Source organism: Pelodiscus sinensis, chromosome 3 (assembly GCF_049634645.1).
Source record: "Pelodiscus sinensis isolate JC-2024 chromosome 3, ASM4963464v1, whole genome shotgun sequence".
In the NCBI taxonomy this organism is placed as follows: domain Eukaryota; kingdom Metazoa; phylum Chordata; order Testudines; family Trionychidae; genus Pelodiscus; species Pelodiscus sinensis.
This window is the reverse complement of record NC_134713.1, coordinates 127,226,851-127,249,571: the sequence shown is the minus strand read 5'-3', so window position 1 is coordinate 127,249,571 and position 22,721 is coordinate 127,226,851. Positions and strand designations below refer to the sequence as shown.

The 22,721-nt window shown below is 43.1% G+C and overlaps 1 protein-coding gene across 2 annotated transcripts in view; it reads left to right on the top strand.

Moving 5' to 3' along the window:
• The first annotated feature begins 6,259 nt into the window (after positions 1-6,259).
• Positions 6,260-22,721, top strand: part of ERO1B (endoplasmic reticulum oxidoreductase 1 beta) — a 50,088-nt gene continuing 33,626 nt past the window's right edge. For both annotated transcript variants that reach the window (XM_075924807.1, XM_075924806.1), the window contains exons 1-2: positions 6,260-6,619; positions 13,446-13,565. In XM_075924807.1, coding sequence (XP_075780922.1) covers positions 6,518-6,619; positions 13,446-13,565 — 222 coding nt within the window. In that variant the 5' untranslated portion in view covers positions 6,260-6,517. The remainder of the gene's footprint in view (positions 6,620-13,445; positions 13,566-22,721) is intronic.

Genomic DNA, 22,721 nt, shown 5'->3' with positions numbered 1-22,721 from the left:
AGACAGGGGGGTTGGCGAGCATAGTGAGTATGGGGCATTGCTTCCTAATATATTAGAATTACAAAAAAGTACAGAGAATGGCAATAAAAATGAGTAGAGGTATGGAACAACTTCTCTGTGAGGAAAGATATAAAAGACTAGAATTGTTCAGCTTGGAAAAGAGACAAGAAACAGGGGGCGGATATGATAGAAGTCTATAAAATCATGAATAGTGTAGAAGAAGTGAATATGGCAGTGTTATTTTACCCCTTCACATAACGCAAGAACCATGGATCACAAATGAAATTAACAGTCTGCAGGTTTAAAACAGACAAAAGCAAGTACTTTTTGACACAACGAACAGTCAATTTGTGGAACTCATTGCCAGAGGATGTTGTGAAGGCCAAAAGTACAAGTGAGTTAAAAAATGAATTAGATAAGTTCTTAGAGGATAAGTCCATCAATGGCTATTAGCTGAGATGGTCATGATACAACCCATTGCTTGGGGTACCCCTAAATCTCTGACTGACAAAAGCTGGAACTGGACAGTGGGGGATGAGTCACTCAACAATTGCCCTGTTCTGTTCATTCCCTCTGAAATAGCTAACACTGGCCATTGTCAACAAACAGGATATTGGGCTAGATGGATGCTTGGTCTGACCCAGTATGGTCGTTTTTATGTTCTTATGAAATCAAAAGCAACATTTGCATTGATTTGTTGTGTGGGTAGAATTAAGTCCAATCTGAGTTAAAGGTGAATAGAGTTGTCTATATATATAGTAGAATAATCTGGCCTAACAACCAAATGAGCAACAGTGACTCAGTAGGTACTTTGTCTCTAGTTTCTATTAAATAAACAGACCTCCATCTATAAGGCAATTATTTGGCACTTCAAATGATTGCATCATTGTGAGTTTTTCAGTTGGTCATAATAGTTCTCCTGTCTTCATTTAAGTAAAAAAAATAAATCCTTTACATTTGTGAAGAAAACACTCATAATGTTATCTCAGTGTAAACTGATGAAGTGGTCATTTTACAGTCAGCCTGTATGAAGTGTAAACAGCCTTTATTAAGTACAGTGGAATGTTGACATTCAAGTTTAAGGATGGCAATGTAATTGTCACCATTAATCGCTTTACCATTAATCCTAGATAAAACAGTCAGTAAATGTACTGGTTCTCTGCTATAGGAAGTGTAGACAGATTCTGGAGTGGGATGAGATTAGAACTTGCTATTAAGGTTTCCTTAGGTGGGAAATATATTATTGAACCCTCTGTTCCTGGAATTCATGGTCTCCACTGAAACTACCTAAAAGAGGAAGAGAAGAGCAACTGCATCCCCTCTCTTGTACAAAAATCCCCTTAAAAGCCCTGCCTCCTACGTAGTCACTGGTATGACATTCTCAAATGCCGCCTACTTATCTGTCAAAATATTATCTTAGGATAACTTCAGCAATGTAGTTGTATGTACAACACCAAAATCTGTGGTACACTGGCATATTTTGGGGGGAGAGGGCAATATAAAACAAATTTGAATTAATATGAAAATAAATAATATTTGCCTGATCAAAAGTCCACTGAAATCATCTGAAAGATTTGCACTGATTTTAAAGGGCTTTAGATCATCCTTATAAGGGATATTCTGTGAGATTTGGGGAAATTTGGGAGTGGGATTGAAAACTGAATCATAATTTTAGCACCTGTGCACATAATTTAGGCCTTATGTGAAACAGCCCACTGGACCTCATATATAACTAAGGAGCCATTCGCAGAGTTTTACAAAATGCAACCATTCTGTAAAGAACTTCTAAGGAATAAAAACTCATTTTTTTATGAATATGGGAGAGGGATTCTTTAGCCACCAGAGCCCAGCATATCTGTGAAGTAAGCATTGCTCTTGAAGTCTGTGCAGCCCTCCTTTTTGAACACTAAAAAGATGAGCTCTTGCAAACATTGGCAATGAATTACAGACATACACTTAATTGTCTGGGATGAATGGTTGTCCTGAGCCAACTTCTGGGCATTTGAATAAGAAGAGAATAACAGCAGAAATAATGTTCTTATTGCAGTTCCCAAGATTGGTGGACCTCTGAAGAACAATGAGACAGGAAAGGAGCTTCAATTTCAGTTGGTTGTAATACATGGACCTGTGTGAAAGCTTCTTTACAAGAGAGTCAGGCTATAAAGAAATCCTGAGGACGGAAGCATGTTCCTACATTTCCTTTAGTTACAAGGGAGAGATCATGCTGACATCTATAGAAATGCCTCTGGTGAAAGAAACTGTGATGAGAAAATAAAGGTAAAGGAAAGTTTAATGTGAAAGAAAAAAAGCTTTTAATGAATGAATTTTAACTATATAAAAACTTTCAACATAACTTTAACACATAGTTTTGAGTATTTAACAGTGGTGGTAAAGACAAACAGAGTTAATCTTTAAATAACTTTCTGTTTCCTGTGGTGGGAAGAACACCTCAGCAGTCCAGCACCCTGGCATTTAATTTCAAAAAGGAGAATTACACAAAAATGAGGAGGTTTGTTAAACAGAAAATAAAAGGCACAGTGACTAGAGCCAAATCCCTGAAAGCTGCATGGAAACTTTTTAAAGACACCATAATAGAGGCCCAACTTAGATGTATACCCCAAATTAAAAAACATAGCAAGAGACCTAAAAAAGAGTCACCGTGGCTTAACCACCATGTAAAAGAAGCAGTGAGGGACAAAAAAGTATCTTTTAAGAAGTGGAAGTCCAATTCTAGTGAGATAAATAGAAAGGAACATAAACACTGTCAAATCAAGCATAAACATGTAATAAGAAAAGCAAAAAAAGATTTTGAGGAACAGCTAGCCAAAAACTCAAAAAGAAATAACAAAATGTTTTTAAGTACATTAGAAGCAGGAAGCCTGCTAAAAAGCCTGTGGGTCCCCTAAATGATCGAGCTATAAAAGGAGCAATCAAGGACGATAAAGCCATTGCGGAGAAACTAAATGATTTCTTTGCTTCAGTCTTCACGGCTGAGGATGTTGGGGAGATTCCTGAATCTGCACCGTCCTTTGTGGGTGCTGAATCTGAGGAACTGTCCCGGATTGAAGTGTCATTAGAGGAGGTTTTGGAACAAATAGAAAAACTTAATGTTAACAAATCTCCGGGACCGGATGGCATTCATCCAAGGATTCTAAAAGAACTTAAATGGGAAATTGCTGAGCTATTTTCTGTGGTTTGTAACCTATCCTTTAAATCCTAATGACTGGAAGGTAGCCAACGTGACACCAATATTTAAAAAGGGCTCTAGAAGCGATCCTGGCAATTACAGACCAGTAAGTCTAACTTCAGTACCGGGCAAATTAGTCAAAACAATAGTAAAGAATAAAATTGTGAAGCATGTAGAAGAACATAATTTGTTGGACAAAAGTCAACATGGTTTCTGTAAAGGGAAATCCTGTCTTACTAATCTATTAGAGTTCTTTGAAGGGGTTAATAAACATGCGGACAAGGGGGATCCAGTAGATATAGTATACTTGGATTTTCAGAAAGCCTTTGACAAGGTCCCTCACCAAAGGCTCTTGTGTAAATTACATGGCTATGGGATAAGAGGGAAGGTCCTTTCTTGGATTGAGAACTGGCTAAAAGACAGGAAACAAAGGGTAGGAATAAATGGTAAAGTTTCAGATTGGAGAGGGGTAACTAGTGGTGTACCCCAAGGGTCAGTCCTGGGACCAATCCTTTTCAACTTATTCATAAATGATCTGGAGAAAGGGGTAAGCAGTGACGTAGTAAAGTTTGCAGATGATACCAAATTGTTTAGGATAGTCAAGACAGAAGCAGACTGTGAGGGACTCCAAGAAGATCTCACCAAACTGAGTGATTGGGCAACAAAATGGCAAATGAAATTTAATGTGGATAAGTGTAAAGTAATGCACATCGGGAAAAATAACCCCAACTATACGTACAGTATGATGGGGGCTAATTTGGCTACGACAAATCAGGAAAGAGATCTTGGAGTTATCGTGGACAGTTCTCTGAAAACTTCCACACAGTGTGCAGCGGCGGTCAAAAAGGCAAATAGGATGCTAGGAATTATTAGGAAAGGGATAGAAAATAAGACCCAGAACATCTTACTGCCCCTGTATAAAACTATGGTACGCCCACATCTTGAATACTGTGTACAGATGTGGTCTCCTCACCTCAAAAAAGTTATTTTGGCCTTGGAAAGGGTTCAGAAAAGGGCAACTAAAATGATTAGGGGTTTGGAACGGGTCCCATATGAGGAGAGGCTAAAGAGACTGGGACTTTTCAGTTTAGAAAAGAGGAGACTGAGGGGGGATATGATAGAGGTCTATAAAATCATGAGTGGTGTGGAGAGGGCGGATAAAGAAAAGTTATTTATTAGTTCCCATAATAGAAGAACTAGAGGACACCAAATGAAATTAATGGGTAGCAGGTTTAAAACTAAGAAAAGGAAGTTCTTCTTCACACAGCGTGTTGTCAACCTGTGGAACTCCTTGCCAGAGGAGGCGGTGAAGGCTAGGACAATAATAGAGTTTAAAGGGAAGCTGGATAAATTCACGGAGGTTAGGTCCATAAAAGGCTATTAGCCAGGGGATAAAATGGTGTCCTTGGCCTCTGTTTGTCAGAGGCTGGAGAGGGATGGCAGGAGACAAATCGCTTGATCACTGTCTTCGGTCAACCCTCTCTGGGGTACCTGGTGCTGGCCACTGTCGGTAGACAGGATACTGGGCTAGTTGGACCTTTGGTCTTACCCAGTATGGCCGTTCTTATGTTCTTATGTTATGTTCTTATGTTCTATAGCTTCTTATCTCCAAGGCTCTCAATGGACTTTAGCAAATATTATTTGAGACTCACATTTATAAAAGTAGGTAACTGAGGCTGTGTTCTGTTAATAATATTGCAGGGAGGGGATACTGAATAAATCTGGGTTCTTGACAGAATTTCAGTATAATTAGTAGACATGAGGGAACCTGATTCATTTTTGATAACAAGCAATTTCCAATCATTACAACTTGTATAATAGAGGTTGTATTGTATGACCATGTTGCAGAAGTCTCAGAGGGGTAGCAGTGTTAGTCTGTAACCTTAAAAACAATTAGTAGTCCTGTGGCACCTTAGGCTGTGTCAACACATTCTCATTATTTCGGAATAACTGATGTTATTCCAGAATAACAAATAGCGTGTCTACACAGCAAGCCATTATTTTGAAATAATGGTGAGCCAGAGGATGTCTTACCCTGACTCCTGTAACCCTCATTTCACAAGGAATAAGAGAAGTCGAAGGAAGAGTGTTTTTCCTTTAACTTCCTGCAGTGTACACAGAGCCAAAAGCCGAATTAAGCTATTGCAACTTAAGCTATGCAATTGACGAAGCTCAAGCGGCATAGCTTATTTTGACTTTTGCTCTTAGAGACTAACAAAAAATTATCATCTATTTATCTATCTATATATGTGTGTAGTTGAAAGAAGAGCGCTCTTCCTTCAACTTCCCTTACTCCTTGTGAAATGAGGGTTACCATGAGTCAGAATAAGAAGTTCTCCAGCGCCACATTATTTTGAAATAAAGGCTTGTAGTGTAGACATGCACTATGTTATTTTAGAATAATGTCAGTTACTCTGAAATAATGCTGCTGTGTAGACATATCCTAAGGTGCCACGGGACTACATGTTGTCTTTCATATTCCAAAAGGCAGAGACAGAGTAGAGTGAAGTGCCCCAGCTCACTTAAATCACTTTCTAAGAAGTCAGAGGTCCTCTTCACACCCATGCCATGGTCTCAGCACTAGATGGTGTTGCCATCACCATGGTGGTTTCCTACAATTGTCAAAAGAGGGCTATTTTTATTTTACCAACACATTTTCTAATTTTTTAAAATAATATTTTCCAGTACGTCTGCATAGAAGGAACTCCCCACAGCCAAGCAGGGAAACTGAGCACAAGGGAAACAGCCACTGAAGCGCTTGCCCCTACGATCCGAGCACTCAGCAGAACACAGGGACGCGAACTACACCGGCCAGCTGTGCAGAGTCTACGTCACGGAAAACCCGCTCGGACGCCCTCTAGCCTCATGCGCACAGAAGACGGGAGGGGGGAGAGCGGAGCAGAAGGCTGCAGGCAACCTTAGCTCCGCCCCTTTCTGACTCCCCGTGAACTGTCACCTCCTCTTGTTTTGAAGGTGCGCGTGGTTGTCTCTGATTGGCCACTGCCCAGGGCCCCGCCTCCTGTAGTCCCAGACCCCGAAGCGGGTTAGAAAGAGCGGCCGATTGGACTCGACTTCCCAGAGTGCTTTGCGCGGCAGAAGGCGGTTGTGCGAGGCGGCAGGCGGGGGGACCGGGCCGGCGCGTACGGGAGCGCGGCTGAGGCGAGCGTGGCGGAGCCTTCGCCTGACAGGTGCCCGGCAGCAGCAGCGCGGAGAGTGTCAGTTGGTCCCTGCGACCCCCCCCCCCCCCCTCCGCGTCCATCCCTCTTCCGGGGCCGCGCGGCGGAGCGGGGCGCGCCCCCCCCTAGGGTGGCGGGGCCAGGTCGGAGCAGCATGAGCAGCGGCCGCGGAGCCGCCCGGAGAACAGCGGCGGGGACGGGGCTGGCGGTGCGGCTCCTGCTGCTGGGCGGCATCTGGACTCCCGTGGAGGCCCAGGTGAGAGGCGGGCCCCGAGAGGGGACGGCGGCTCCCGGTGTGGGGGGGGGGAGAGGAGGGGCTGCCTCGGAGGAGGACGGGGGCTCCGGCGGGCCGCGGGCGCTCCTCCCTCGGCCACTCTGCAGCCGGGCTACCGGCTCACGTGCGGGCAGCGTTGTCTCTCTGTTGGGCGCTGCAGCCCGCTCCCGCTGGCCCAAAGAGGGGGCTTGCTGCAGATATTCGGCAGCTTGCGGGGCCACGCGCTACCTGCTCCTGTTCCTTTCCACTCGCTGCCTTTTGCTCGCAGGGGAAGTTGGATTGAGACGCTCTTTTGGTCGCATCTGCGCACAGTAATTGAGCAGCTGGTTAATGTCGCTGACTTGTAAACGTGCCGGGGGGGGGGGGGAGCGGTATGAAAATATGAATGCTCAGAGAAGTTCTCTGTTTCAGGATATAATCATACTTTCTGCAAAGTTGCAGGCATTAAGTAGAGGGGTTGCTTCATTCAGGAAGCAGTGCTTTGTATATCTACTGCAAATTTCACCCTTAATAATCCCAGGGTGCTTCACAAAATATGGCTTGTATCATGCCATTCATTTTTATGCAAAACTCTTGACTTCTTGAGGACAGTTAATGGGAGGTAATGTGGTCTGTTGGTGATACTTAAGGACCTGGGAGTTAGGAGACATGGGTTCTATTCCCCACTCTGTTACTGAGCTGACTGCTGTATGTCCAACATCACCAAAGAACTTGTGCTGGTGAAGGTAATGCTTACTTTTTCTTTTTAAGTGTCTTGAGAAACTGAGAGCTTCAAATTCCAAAAATATGATGCAACTTAAGTGGAGAATCTCTTATTTTTATTCATCAGAATGAAACACATATCTAATATAGCAGCTGTGATGGAGGGTGGGGGACTGGGGAGAGGCAGGTGAAGCTTTGGCCAAAGAGGCTAGGGGAAACATAGGGAATCCTTAACATCCATATAGAGCAAGTAGATTCTTGTTGTCTCTTAGTACTTTTAAATATATATTTACACTTTTAAGCTTTTCATACCCTAAGGCAGGTTTCAGAGTAAGTGACCATCCAAGGGACTGTCAACAAGTAAGATTACCTTTTATTTAAGAGAAGCAAAGTACTCCAGCCAGGCAAATTCAGTTAGGAAGTAAGGTGCATGTTTTTAAGTGAGAGTGATTGACAATTGGAACAAGCTCCTTGGAGAAGTGGTGAATTTTGTTACTGGTACACTCAAACTATAATTAACAGCGGATTCCTTTTTGAAAGTTGGTTCTGGTCAAACATGAGTTAGTAGGCTCAATACTGGGTGAAATTTAATGGTATCTGATATATAGGAGGTCAGAGCACATGATCTGATGACTTCTTTTGGCCTTAAACTCCATGAATCTGTGAAAATTGTTGGACATGTCGTGGGATATATTATGTGATCCATCCATATCCAAATTCAATTGCCTTTAAATCACTTATGTGGGGGAGATGCTAACTTTTTTTCTGGTGAGCCCTTAATGCTGGCATGATAAATATGAATGCAGGTTTCATTGTGTTTTATCCATAAACTGTGAGGGATATTAATTTATTTTAAAACAAAGGCTTATATATAGCCGTGGTTCAAATTCTAGATATCTGTTGTACCCTAGTTCTTTAAAATGTTGTGCCGACTATTTTTCTTTCTCTCATTTTGCAAGGAGCAAAACAAGGCATCCCAGTTGGCTTTCTAATGATGATGCATGTTTAAGCAATTAAAATACAGCCACCTGATAACATACCTTTTTAAGATTGTAAAGGTGCTAAAAATGTTACTACGTTCATGTAAAACATACAAACTCTGAATAGAATACAACATAACAAACGTCGAAATAAATTTTTCTGCAAATTCCATATTTTAAATGCATATGACTTGGAATTTAAATAATGTTTAAAATTTTTAATAACAAATTTACTTACTGGAAAACAAGTTAGAGAATTAACAGATTATGGGCTACACGGGATGTTATATATGCAGCAATCGTTTTAACTGAATACACTTTATGGAGACAAAAGATTGTGAGTTAGTCACTTTTGATCCATATTATACAAATAAAATTAAAAGTAGCAATTAGTGTTTTTCAGTTTGAGCCTTGTAGTTAGACAGTGATGAGACAATTATACATGTTGTGGTTATATTTTACTGGTCTGTTTGCCACTTCCTATAACACACATGAATGTAACAGTTACAATTGCAAAATAAATATCAACATTAATAATTTAAGTGCTTTGTTACATTATCTAGAAGCGTCTCATGTTTCTCATTAGTTTTATATATTAAAAAAAACCTGAAACCATACTTTCCAGGGTAGCAAGTAGAATATTTAATGAGTTATTGTAGGTGTAATTTTTGTAAATAGACTTTTTAAAACAGTTTTATGAATCTGTTAGCACTATAAATGTTTTCATTAAACTGTTACATTCCTATTGAGTCCAAGTCCTTTCCTCCAAAAGCAGAAATTAGTTACAGTACCGAAAGTAAAAGTACTACATGAGAAGCAGAAAAATGCTATGAGCCAAATTTGTCTGTGGCATAAATTGATGCAACTCCATTAAAACCACTGGAGGTATGATAACTTATACCAGGGCCGCATTTGGCTCTATACCTATCAAGTGAACTAAACAGTCTATTTTGATTGTCAGGGGTCAGTGGGAGGAAAAAAAATCCAACACAAATAATGAAAAGTAATAGGCTTTAAATAGTACTTATTCCAATAATGTTTTAACGTAGGACCTTTTAAAATGTAATTCTTTTCCTGACAGCATAGTAAGGAGGGAGAATTGTTTTCAGACAAATATCCAAATGCTAATAGAGAAGATGCAAAAACCTGTTGTTTAATTTACTGAATCAGAGTACTTTGGAGTAAGGGAAAACTGTGTGTGGAATCCACACTAGTAGAACAGCTCTGTAAATTTAATGAGTGGCTTGAAATCCCTTACTCTGTTGTGCTGATCTTTCATGTTAAGGGTTGTATCGCCTTCCATCTAGCATTGTGCTTTAACTTGGTGGTTTTGAAACTTCTTTTCTCATGACCCAGTTGAAGAAAATTGTTGATGCCCGTGACCCTACATGATGTGACTAGAGTGTGGGCTTTGGGATGGGGCTGAGAATAAAAGCTTTGGGGTGTAGGAGGAAGCTCCAGCGTTGGGGGAGTCAGGGCTGAGGCAGAAGGGGCTTACCTTGAGTGGCTCCCTGTCAGTGGTGAAGTGGGGGAGCTAAGGCAAACTTGCTGCCTCTCTTGGCACTGCAGATGCCAGAAGCAGCCAGCAGCAGGTTCCCAGCTAATAGGACTGTACAGTTAGGGTACATCTAGACTACAGGCTTTTGTTGACAAAGAGGGTCTAGACTACATCCAGTTCTGTCGACAAAGCAAGCTGCTTTGTTGACATGAGAGTATAGATGAAAAGGACAGTGTAGATCAGTGGTCCCCAATGCAGTGCCTGCAGATGCCATGGCACCCGCCAGGGCATTTGTGTGCCCACCAAATCATCTGGGCCGGCCCACCCCCGGCATGTGGCGCATGCGCGGCCCTGGGCACACGGCACGTGTGGTGCTGGCCCTGGGCACCCGGCATGTGGGTGGCGCCGGCCCCGGGCACGGAGCACATGCGCGGGGCCGGCCCCGGGCGTGTGGGTGGCCACGTCCCCGGGCGTGCGGTGCGTGAGTGGACCCATCCCTGGGTACCTGGCAGTCCCGAAAGATTGGGGACCACTGGTGTAGATGCAATAACGCCTTCTGTTGACAGAACTCTGTCAACAAAAGGTGTTATTCCTCATGGAATGAGGTTTACCGCCGTCAACAAATCTGCCGAGTTCTGTCGACATTATGTTTTGTTGACAAAACCCTGTGGTCTAGTCACACCCTTAGTGTTCAGGGCTAGGGCAGTTCATGGAGCTCCGTGTGCTCCTCCTCCTCCATCTAGCAGCTAGACCTGCTGCAGGCTGCTTCGGGGGTGCAGCACAGTCTGCAGTGCCATGACAGGCAAGTAGCCTGCTTTACCATCCCCACTGGTCATCTGGTGACCCTGCAGCAATGAGATGCAGTGTCTGACGTTCCACGACTCAGTACTGGGTTGCAACCCATAGTTTAAAAACCATTACCTTAACTCACAATATGGACCACTAAAACACCTTCAGAGAGTTTCTCAATACAATTACAATAGTATTTAATTTAAAACTTATACGTTGGGAAGAGGTTTTTTCTATTTTATATATAAAAACTCATGTTTGAAAATATCATCAGCGACAAATAAGAAACAGATTGTGTTGTAAACACTTAGATATTTTTTGTACTCTTAAAAATGGATTCATCTTTAGACTCAGGAACTTCTCTGGGGTTTTTTTTTCCCCTTGTTTTTGAAGGGCTCCTCTTTTGTCTTCAATGTTTTACTGCTTGCAGAATAACTCTTAATTTTGTGTTTTGGAAGACACAAAATGCAAGGATGGTACCGTATTTTCTGGCGTATAGGGCAACTGGGCGTATAAGACGACCCCCTATCTTTTTAATTAAAAGATAGGGTTTCATCTTATACCCCAGCGCCCCTCCGCCTCCTTTGCTCCCGGTGTCCCTGGTCTGCTGGAGATGGTCCCCAGCAGACCAGAGGCACCGGGAGCAAAGCCGCCAGGAGCGCCTGGGCTGCCCCCGCCGGAGCCCCTCGGCGGCTCTGAAAGCCTCGGGGGAAGCCGGCGGGGGGGCATCCCAGGCGCGCATGGGCTGCCCCCCCCGCCGGAGCCCCTCCGCGGCTTTGAAAGCCTCGGGGGAAGCCGGCGGCGGGGCATCCCAGGCGCGCATGGGCTGCCCCCCCTCCGGAGCCCCTCCGCGCCGCCGCGGAGGGGCTCCGGAGGGGGGGCAGCCCATGCGCACCTGGGATGCCCCCCCGCCGGCTTCCCCCGAGGCTTTCAAAGCCGCAGAGGGGCTCCGGCGGCAGGGCATCCGGCGTACAAGACGACCCCCTATTTTTGGGGGATGTTTTTTAACTTCAGAGGTCGTCTTGTACGCCGGAATATACGGTAAATGTAGTTTGATTCTCTAACGTACTACCTGAAAGTTATGGTACAAACTTCTGTGAATCCTGTTTTCATCATCAGGTGCTGGAAAGCTAACCTGTCAAAGACGAAGTTTTCAATAACTTGCCATTTTTTAGTTTGTTTTTAATAAAAGGGCAGTAGCCCCCCCTTTTTTGGGGGCTAGGTTTTTGTCTTGAGTTATCATTTCTACATCTTGCACTGCAATAGGTAACTTGAGCTTTTTTTAAAGCTCCCTGTTCAATTATGTAATGCCTGAAGTACAAATTAAAAACTTTCAGAAGTATTCATGGGGGAAGTCCAAATGAAATGCCTCCTTTCCCTCCCTCCCCCCCCTTCCTTGAGTCCAGAAATGGATTGCTCAGAGAATTGTTACTCTGGACCCATTTCAGTAAAAACATTCCAGTTAGGCACATCCTTAAGTCTGTTGAAGAAAGTTCATAATAAAAAATATTTAGGTTTTGTATTTTATAACAACTCTTTTCAGTAAAAGATAATGTCTGCATGAAATGAAGGTTTGTGTCACAGTAAAGAGTTAATATAAAGGTGAAAAAATTATTTCACATATCTTACGCTTAGTGATCTGCAAAGAAAGAATATGTTTTTCAAGAGAAGCTAGTCTTTGAAAGGGGTATTTTATTTGGGGCTTTTTTTCTTTTTCACAATATTAGGATTAGAAAGTCTGATTTTTGTCGTTTTGCTGGAGCTCTTGGTGGTCCTGTACATGGACCATGAGCGATCTTAATCACTATATGGACTCTAACAAAGCCATTTCTTTCCTGTTTGTTCAGACATTGAAGCTGTTTTGTTTTAAGGAGCCTAAGTAAGTTATTCTTCTCAGGTTTGACTTGACAAGAGGCATGGGCCGTGTCTTGGGTGGCAGAGCTGGGGCTGAGGGCTTGCCTCTCCTAGCCCTAGGTTCACCCACCACCACCCATGTTTAAACTCAATGTCTACACTGCAGACTTCTTGCGCAAGAACTGTTTTGCGCAAGAGTTTCTGCACACAAATTCTTGTGCAAGAGCGCGTCCACGCTGCCATGTGCTTTTGCGCAAGAGCGTCCATGGCAGTGTGGGCGCTCTCTTGAGCAAGAAAGCTCTGATGGCCATTTTAGTCATAGGAGTTCCTTGCACAAGAAACCTCTGTTGCCTGTCCACACTGCCTTCTTGCACAAGAAGGCTTATTCCTCGTGGGGAGAGGAATAACTCTTGTGCAAGAAGCCCTCTTTTCTGATGCTTTACTGTAAATTTACTTGTGCAAGAATGCGCGTGCAGTGTAGACGCTCTGCAAGTTTTTGTGCAAGAATGGTAATTCTTGTGCAAAAAGCCTGTAGAGTAGATGTAGCCAAAGTGAAGTATTCTAGTTTACAAGATAATGCAATATTTTTATGTACATGAGTGGCTCAGTCTCACAGGTTCGTAAACAATTCCTGTGCCCATACTAAGCATCTCAGAAAATTGTCCTATCATAGTGTATCCTCCTGGTTTGGGAAATGTAGACCTTTCAGGCTGCCATATGTCCATAGTTGCTACATTAGAATAGTATTGCATCACAAATTAGCTGCTTGCACAAATTAAGAGTAGCTGTTAAATTAATTGGTTTCAGCAAGTGTTTAACCAACTCGTAATAAATTTAAATAGTTAACTGTATTATAATTATGTATGCTTATCATAACTTCTTTTCACCTTTCTTAAGAAAAATCCTCTAATTTTTGTTTAACAAATATTTTTACTACCTTTAATCTTGTTTAATAAAGCAATATAATATATTTTGTTTCTTGTAGCTCACTGGAGTGTTGGATGACTGCTTGTGTGATATAGAAAGCATTGATAACTTCAACACTTACAAGATCTTCCCTAAAATACAGAAACTGCAAGAACGGGACTACTTCAGATATTACAAGGTATAGTAAGAATGGCACTTTTGGACATAGCTGTCCAATGAAAACCTACAGAGTATTTGATCTATGGACTAGCATTGTCCTGATTTTCTTTTTTCTGAAATTTGATGAATTTCTTTCTTAGCAGCCCAAAATTCCCTTTTATCCCTTAATAGTGTTTAGTTGTTTGATTGAAAATTATACTAATGTTACCTATGGTATATGCCACCTGTGGTATGTGCCATAAACTAATGTTGTCTGTGGTATATACATGGCTGAATACAGGAGTAAATCACTAAAAATGAAGTCCAATGGACAAATGATTTTTTTACAGTTAAATATTTTTGAATACCTATGTGTAAAAACTGAAATGACATACAGGCAGTCCCCGGGTTACGCGGATTCGACTTACATCAGATCCGTACTTACGAATGGGGCTTTTCTCGCCCTGGAGGACGCGGGCGGCGGGGACCACCCAGACGCACCGCGGTCCCGCCGCCCGCGTCCTACGGGGCGAGAAAAGCTGCTCCGCATCTCCCTGGTATGCTGGGGGGCCCGTCCCCCCAGCAGACCAGGGAGACGCGGAGCAAAGCCACGGAGGACGCGGGCGGCGGGACCACCCAGAGGGGACCTACCCGGCTGCACCCCAGCTGCTCTACCCCAGGTGTCCCCAAGTCAGCTGCTGCTGAAACTGATCAGCGGCTGATTCCAGGAAGCCCGGGGCAGAGAAACTCTGCCTCGGGCTTCCTGTAGTCAGCCGCTAGTCAGTTTCAGCAGCGGCTGAATCTGGACGCCAGTTCCGACTTACGTACAAATTCAACTTAAGAACAAACCTACAGTCCCTATCTTGTATGTAACCCGGGGACTTCCTGTACTTACTTTCCAATAGTTGACAGCGCTTGTTTCTTGGCAAGTCATCAGGTCTCAATCTTCATCATATTATTACCTTCTTTACTCAATGCCATCTAGATAACTGATAACCTCTTTGGTATTATTCCTTTTAAAAAGAGATAGGAATCTCAATTTTCAAATAGTGAGAAATTAATTATTTATTCTATCGTGGACATTTTGTTTCCATAATTACGCTTGTATTCGATGATGATCAAAAGTACAAGATTTTAGAGCATGAGCTTGACCTGTTTTATTAAATATCTTCCATGTATTGGTTGTAGAAAAAGTTAATACAGTAAAACTCCAGTGGTCCGGCATCCAGTGGTCCGGTACGTCTGATGGTCCGGCACCAACTATAACCCGGATGTGCTCCAGCAGCTGCTTCAAGTTGTTAGTCAATTACACTAACTGCGGCTGGATCTGCAGGCGACAGACTTGCAATTTATCTTTGCTCTGTCTATTGCCTCTGGGGAGGGGGAGGGGAAAGGGAGAGGGAAGGGAAGGGGACGGAGGTCAGCAGCAGGGGCGCCAAACTCTCCGTCATGTTGCAGGGTGGTGGAGAGGGGGTAAGAGGCAGGCAGCTGCTTGAGGAATTTCTAGTCAATTACACTGCCCCGGGTTGGATCCACAGCCGACAGGCTCTCAGTCTACCTTTCCTCTCTACTGCCTGGGGTAGGGGGTTGGCGGGCGGGGGGTGCTGAACCCTCCCTCCTGTTGCAGGGAGGCAAAGCCTGCGAGCGGCGGAAGGGAAGAGGCGGCGAGAAGCAGGCAGCTGCATTCAGGAAGTTCTAGTCAGTTACACTTACTCCGGCTGGATTCACAGCCGATAGGCTCTCAGTCTACCTTTCCTCTCTACTGCCCGGAGGGGGGCCAGGAGAGGGTAGGGTTCGGCGGGGGTGAGCTGAACCCTCCCTCCTCTTGCAGGGAGGGAAAGCCTGCAAGCGGCAGAACGAGAGGGAGGGAGAGGCAGGCAGCTGTTTCAAGAAGTTCTAATCAATTACACTGCCCCGGCAACAGGCTCGCAATCTACCTTTCCTCTCTACTGCCTAAGGGGGAACGGGTAGATCCGTAGGTGACAGGCTGCTGCTGAAACTCACAAGGGAGGGGAGATGATCTCTTGTGAGTTTCAGCAGCAGCCTGTCACCTGCGGATCTACCTGTTCCCTCTGTCCCCCTCCCCCTTAGGCAGTAGAGAGGAAAGGTAGATTGAGAGCCTGTTGCCGGGGCAGTGTAATTGATTAGAACTTCTTGAAACAGCTGCCTGCCTCTCCCTCGCTGTCTGGTTCTGCTGCTTGCAGGCTTTGCCTCCCTGCAGCAGGAGGGAGGATTTGGCACACCCCCTCCCCCACCGACCCCTACCTTCCTTTGCCCCCCCTCCTCCAGGCAGTAGAGAGGAAAGGTAGATCGAGAGCCTTTCGGCTGTGGATCCAGCCGGAGTAAATGTAACTGACTAGAGCTTCCTGAATGCAGCTGCCTGCCTCTCACCGCCTTTCCCCTTCCTCAGCTTGCAGGCTTTGCCTCCCTGCAATAGGAGGGAGGGTTCAGCACCCCCGCCCACCCGCCAAGCCCCTATCCCCCGCCCCAGGCAGTAGAGGGGAAAGGTAGATTGAGAGCCTGTTGATCCAGCAGCGGCAGTGTAATTGACTAGAACTTCTTGAAGCGGCTGCCTGCCTCTCGCCTCCTCTCTGCTTCCGCAGGTCGCAGGCTCCGCCTTCTTCTAAAATGGCGGAGGGTTTGGCCTTTGCGGCGCTGTTCCCCTGCGACGAGACCCACCCCTGCCAGAGTACCTCCTGCTAGTCCGGCATTTCTGATAATCCGGCACCACCTGGACCCCAAAGGTGCCGGATTATCCGAAGTCTACTGTACCTTGGTGGTTGTTGGTTTTTTTTTTTTTTTTTTTTTTTTTTTAACTGAGGGGCAAATTTGAGTGCCGTATTATTATCATAGCAGATGTAGCCAACTTTTTTTTTATTTCGTGGAGGTGTGTTTAGAATTAGTAATATATTTACAATAGTTCATTATTACGGTAATGGGTAATTTTGTACACTGGTTAAATCTCTCATCATAAAAGTAAGGTACATGAGTTTCTGTTCCAAACATTTTCTCCTGTATTCATTAATGCAATTACTCCCAATTCAGTAAGGGTTTAAAATCCATAATTGTCTAAGCCCAGGTATAGGCAGTTCTAATTGCCATGCTCCAGAGGAGCTAGTTATGCACAATTTAGGTGGTGAAAATGGGACTAACTGCTTGAGCGTATTGTAATTTATTATGGTGCCTTCGGTTGGTCTAATAGAAATGGAACAAACAAATCTAAAATAGCCAAAAGTAACTGTCTAATATAATGAGGCATCCTGTAGCACCTTGAAGACTAAGATTTGTTTGGGTATGAGCTTTGGTGGATAAAACCCACTTTGCATGTACTGCTGTGTCTCATATAAACATTGAAGCCAGGATCTTACATTGAGGGCCTATCTACGTTTTATGTTAGCTTGCACCAAAGAGGTGTGTACTAGTGTGTTGCACACTGACTTGCCTGGGAGGTCCCTACTGGCATGCACTAAAAATTCCCTTATGGACATCTTCAGAGTCTACATGAGCCAGTGAGTGTGCATTTGTATTTACACTTCTCTGTGCAGTTCAACAAGATATACAAGCATTCAGCCTTCTAAAAAAAAATGCGCTACAGCACTGCCACTCTGAAAACACATGGCCTCTCTTCATTGCAACAGTTAGGCTGAGTTACTCCATTTGAGTTCTTTCTCTTTACCCTCACTTGAGCTATAGCACTAGAATGACCACAGTGCAAAACACTCCAGCTATTCAGTGATTTGATTAGCAGTCCAGCATAGGGATGTAAGGGTATTGTTGACCTACTCACTTCCCCCCCCCCCCCCCGCTTCCTCTGTGTCAGACAGCAAGGGGGGAGGGGGAAGCAGTAGCTGGTGCTGGGGGGAGCTGGCTTAAAAGCCGGTTCTCCCCGCTCCCCATCCCACCCCCAGCACTGTCTGTGCAGTGCAAGGGAGAGGGAGGCAAAGTCTCAGTGGTCCCACAGTTGGGGTGAGCTAGGACTGCTTAGTTCCAGTTTGTACCGGCCCCAGAAGATTCCCTTGCTGTAGCTCTGCAGTTTAAATGTTGTAATAGCCGGGGCTCCTATTACATTTAAACTACAGAGCCGCAGCAGGGGTAGTGAGCCCCCCTTGTCAGCTAAAGATATATCTACACTTGTACCCTCTTTCATGAGAGGGATGCAAATCAAGACATTCGAAATGGCAAATGAAGCCGGGATTTAAATATCCCGTGCTTGATTTGCATAATCGCATTATGGTGCTATTTCAAAATAGCGCTATTTCAAAATAAAACACACTGTGTAGACACATTATTTTGAGAGAGAACCCTTCTCTCAAAATAACTGTTAACCCTTATTCCTCATAAAATGAAGTTTATTTCGAGAGAAGGATTTTCTCTCAAAATGTGTCTACACAGCGTGTTTTATTTCGAAATAGTGCCATAACGTGGTTATACAAATGAAGCGTGGAATATTTAAATCCTGGCTTCATTTGTAATTTCAAATGTCTTCATTTTGCATCCCTCTCTTGAAAGAGGGTGTAAGTGTAGACATACACTAATAGAGTAGTCAATGGAAATTCCATCAACTACTTGATTTAGCTGATAATCTGCACTTTAACATCCTGTGTTCAGAATGATGTAGCAGCTGCTTCATCCCCGCTGTATTTCTATCTTCAGCATCACCAAACACTTGACCTTCAATCCATAGCCAATAACAGGCTAGCTAGTTGGAATGTAAAGAAATACTTATGCAGAAAAATCTCCAAGTTGAGTAATAGGGAGGTTAGTGAGTAAAACTCGTTTGTGGCTATAGTTGACAATGCATTGAAAACAAGTCCTTAGAAAATAAAATAAAATATAGTGTAAGTGCTTCTGACGTTCCCTGAAAACATTTGGCTGAGAACATGACTGTTTTGCAAGGAAACTTTTCGGTGGAAGGGTATAAGCAACTTTTGTACTGGAACATTTTGATTTATTTAAAGACGATACAAAGCCAATTAAGGAATGTAGAAGTCCAGGCCATTACTTACATGTTAGTAACTTGATAGATACCTGAGTAGTCAACTATATCTTTTATGCTAGAATTGTGACAGGATGTCCAGTAATGTTCTCTAGGGATAACATCAGTCGATCTGATTGTAATGCTAGAGGCTACAAGGATGACCACGAGACTTCTTGATAAATACTTTCTGGCTATTTCTCCCCCATGTAGTGTTTTGTTAATTTGTGTGATTGCATAATACATGTATTTTCAGGTGTCCCTTCTGCAAACATATTAAATGTAATAGTTTCTAATGCTTTTTGTCTCTCTTTGGAATGTGGACTATCTCTATACTAGTCTGTTTTTTATGAAATAGTCTGTAGTTTAAGGTTCTTTAGCAGTCTTTTATCTACAGTATCCAACTATACGTGGGAGATGTCCTGGTCAATTATTTGACACCTGCATATTCCTGAGAGTTATTGTTCCAGTATTCTAAAGAGATTTTTGTAACAGGATCCTTTTTGTGGAAATCTAGAATAGAAAACCTCTCTAAACACACCTTTCTGTATTCTTGTCTTTTTTTCTTTTTTTTTGTAGTGGGGATTTTGCACTGTATTCTGCTCTTCTACTTTGATCTCAACATACTTAGCAAAAGAAGACACCACAGAGTTAACTAGATTCTCAAGTTCTGAAGCTTTTTTTTTTTTCTTTTGCATTGCTCTTCAGGGATGGAGTTTTTAAAAAGGAAGGGAGTACTGAGAATGGGAAAATGCCTGGTAACTTCTGATAGTTGTTTTAAGGGTTCTGCCTAAATACATCTGTCAGTTACAGTTCACATGACTAAAAATATAGTTGTAATTGCTCTTTTATATTTATTAGCCCAAATGAGTTATTGAAAAGAAAATTAAATTGTATTCTGTGCACTACCTGTCTCTTTTTTCACTGAGGAATGAATTACTGATCTACTAGACATCAGTTCCATACATACAAGATGGGAAGCGACTGTCTAGGAAGGAGCATGGCGGAAAGGGATCTAGGGGTCATAGTGGACCACAAGTTGAATATGAGTCAACAGTGTGATGCTGTTGCAAAAAAAGCAAATATGATTCTAGGTTGTATCAACAGGTGTGTTGTAAGCAAAACTCGAAGTCATTCTGCCGCTCTACTCTGCACTAGTTAGGCCTCAGCTGGAGTACTGTGTCCAGTTCTGGGCGCCACATTTCAAGAAAGATGTGGAGAAATTGGAAAGGGTACAGAGAAGAGCGACAAGAATGATTAAAGGTTTAGAGAACATGACCTATGAAGCCAGGCTTCATGAACTGGGCTTGTTTAGTTTGGAAAAAAGAAGATTAAGGGGGGACATGATAGCGGTTTTCAAATATCTAAAAGGGTGTCACAAGGAGGAAGGAGAAAATTTGTTCCTCTTGGTTTCTGAGGACAGGACAAGGAGTAATGGGCTTAAAGTGCAGCAGGGGAGGTTTAGATTGGACATTAGGAAAAAATTCCTAACTGTCAGGGTGGTCAAATATTGGAATAAATTGCCAAGGGAGGTGGTGGAATCTCCCTCTCTGGAGATATTTAAGAACAGGTTAGATAGACATCTGTCAGGGATGGTGTAGACAGAGCTTGGTCCTGCCTTGAGGGCGGGGGGCTGGACTCGATGACCTCTCGAGGTCCCTTCCAGTCCTATTATTCTATGATTCTGTGATTCTAAGTTTAACACTCCAGAGTGTATTCAAGGAATACAGTGTATACACGATTATCTGATATGCAGGGAGGACATGGATTTTATTCATATAATCAGAAGTTCCTATAATCAATGACAGAAGTCATTCAGTAGTGAGGTGGTTTCCCCCACAGACAAGGAGGACAGTGACAATGCCTTGCAATCCAAACTTGGGGTCTCTTTTGTGATGCTCAATTCTGTGACAGTAGGGTTGTAAAGGACTCCATATGCTAATGCAGGAGCTATTTGGCAGCAAGGTAGACTCCATATTGTCATTATGGTTATCCTCCTCCTCTTCCACTTCCTCTCTGGCCAGAGCTATCTGCTTTATTAGCCTAACCTCCTTAGTACCCAAATCTCTTCCATGCCCTTGGTAGCATGAATTTCATGCTGGGGAACAAGGAACATAGGTAATTCATAGGTAGGTTAATAGAGTTTTGGTTAAGTGGAGGTATACTATACAACCAAATGGATGAAATTTGTTTTTCTCTTTTAAATCTGTTTAGCATGGGCCATTAGGGGAGGGACCTCCCCTGGTCCAGCAAATCCCCTTGTCTGGGACCAGTCGGGATGCCAGACCAGAGAGGTCCAATCTGTATTCATAAGTAAGGGATATCTTATTCCTCAGTCTATAATGAGGATCAAAATTTTTTTTTCTTTCAGTAAGAAATGCAGTTTGCTTTATTAAGAACGTGAATTGAAACACTGTATTTGCCTTTCTGCTAGGGATGTTAAATTGCGTTTAATCAACTAATGCCAGAGAGGGGATCATCCCTGACATAAGCATATGCTTATTGGATAATCAACTAGTGTCTTGACTATTCGCTCCTCCTCCTCCACCTCCCCACTTCCTCCCCCCTCTCCCCTCCACTATTAGAGTCAGCAAGGGGCAGGGAGCAGGAGCCAGTGCTGGGAGGAGCTAGCTTAAAAGCTGGTTTCCCCCAGCACCATCTCCACAGGAGAAGCAGAGGCGTAGTCGGGGACTGGGTGTGTGCCAAGAATCAGCTGTCTTGGCTCATGCCTGGTTTCTCCCCCCAACTGTGCTTTGGCCTTTTAAATGTATTAAGAGCCGTCAGCACAGCACAAGCAGGAGTGACTAGATGCAAGCTGGGACAGCTGATTCCTGGCTTGCGCCAAGTCTCTCTCACCCCCCCCCCCCCCCCCCCAGCTGAGCTTCAGCCTTTTAAATGTATTAAGAACTTGTTGGCTCTTAATATGTTTAAAAGGCAGAGCCGCAGCAGGGTTCGCTCCCAAGCTGGGAGCTGACCCCGCTGCTGATCTGAAGTTCCCCCACCTTATCAACTAGTCAATTAGGGATGTTAAATGGTGTTTAATCAGCTATCTAAAACAATAATTATCAAAGGTTTCTAATGCTATTAAGGAGTGGTTGACTTGTGGTACCTGTGTTCTCTGTACTCATAGTCTACTCGAGGACTTGGGAAATCCAGGATCAGTTCCTTGCTTCTATGCAAACTTCCTGTGTGACAATGGACAACTTACTTAACTGTCTTTGGATACTTAGTTACATTCCATAGAGAGTAATGTGCATGCACTGTCTGTCCAGAGCTGGAGTTTATGAAAATAATATACTGTTTGACAGTCTGCATGTGTCCCTGCATTGCCTTGTAGTTTCACCTGGGTGATAGGGGCCATTAGCATCTCCAGTTCCTTATCACCACTGCATGATATAAATCAGAGATTCTGTCCTCTTGCCTCTTTTCTTTTGTGGCATGTTTTCCAAAACATGTAAAAAAACTCTTTTTATTCTTGTGCGTAGTTAAGATGTTTTTGTTGTAAATTTTCTAATTTCAAGGTTTTTTGTAGGATTAGAGTATGGAGTGCTTTGATAGATATTTAAGAAATAGGCAGTGATGGAGCTTTTGTTTTATGAAAAGAACATACTTGGGTTTCATTTCCTGTTGGAAGTCTTCAGAGTCTGCATATAAATGTTAAATTACTTAAAAATAATTCTGACATCAAATATGCTTCTCAGGGTTTTAGCTTAAGTTTAGTATTGAATTTTATTAGGAGGTAATACTGTCTTGCATTATTGGATTAGTTTTGCTGCATTCCAGAAAAGTAGCTGAGTTTTTATAACGTTTGGAGCCTGTGTATTTGACAGCATGATTAAGTCCCTTCCTCTTATCAGTTTCAAAGTGGTACTTCACTATTGCTTAACAAGATGTTAAAGTTGGATAGCACTGGATCTAAATACAGTACGCCAATCCACTGGGTGCCTCTGAGTAGTATATATTCACTGAGGGAACATTTGTACAAACCACATTAAAAAGAAGAGCAAAATGATGAGGTCTTAAAGTATATGTATCAAAGACATAAAAGAGTTAAATGATCACTGTTTGTTTGTTTTTTCCTCAGAAATCTGCCATTTTTTAAGCTTCAGGTATTTTGACAATCATGTACAAAGGCTTGAGAATATACTGATTTATTTTTCAATTGGAAATAGTGTTTGATTTCAAAGGTCTAATTTTCAGGGGGCTTGTCTAAATGGGAAA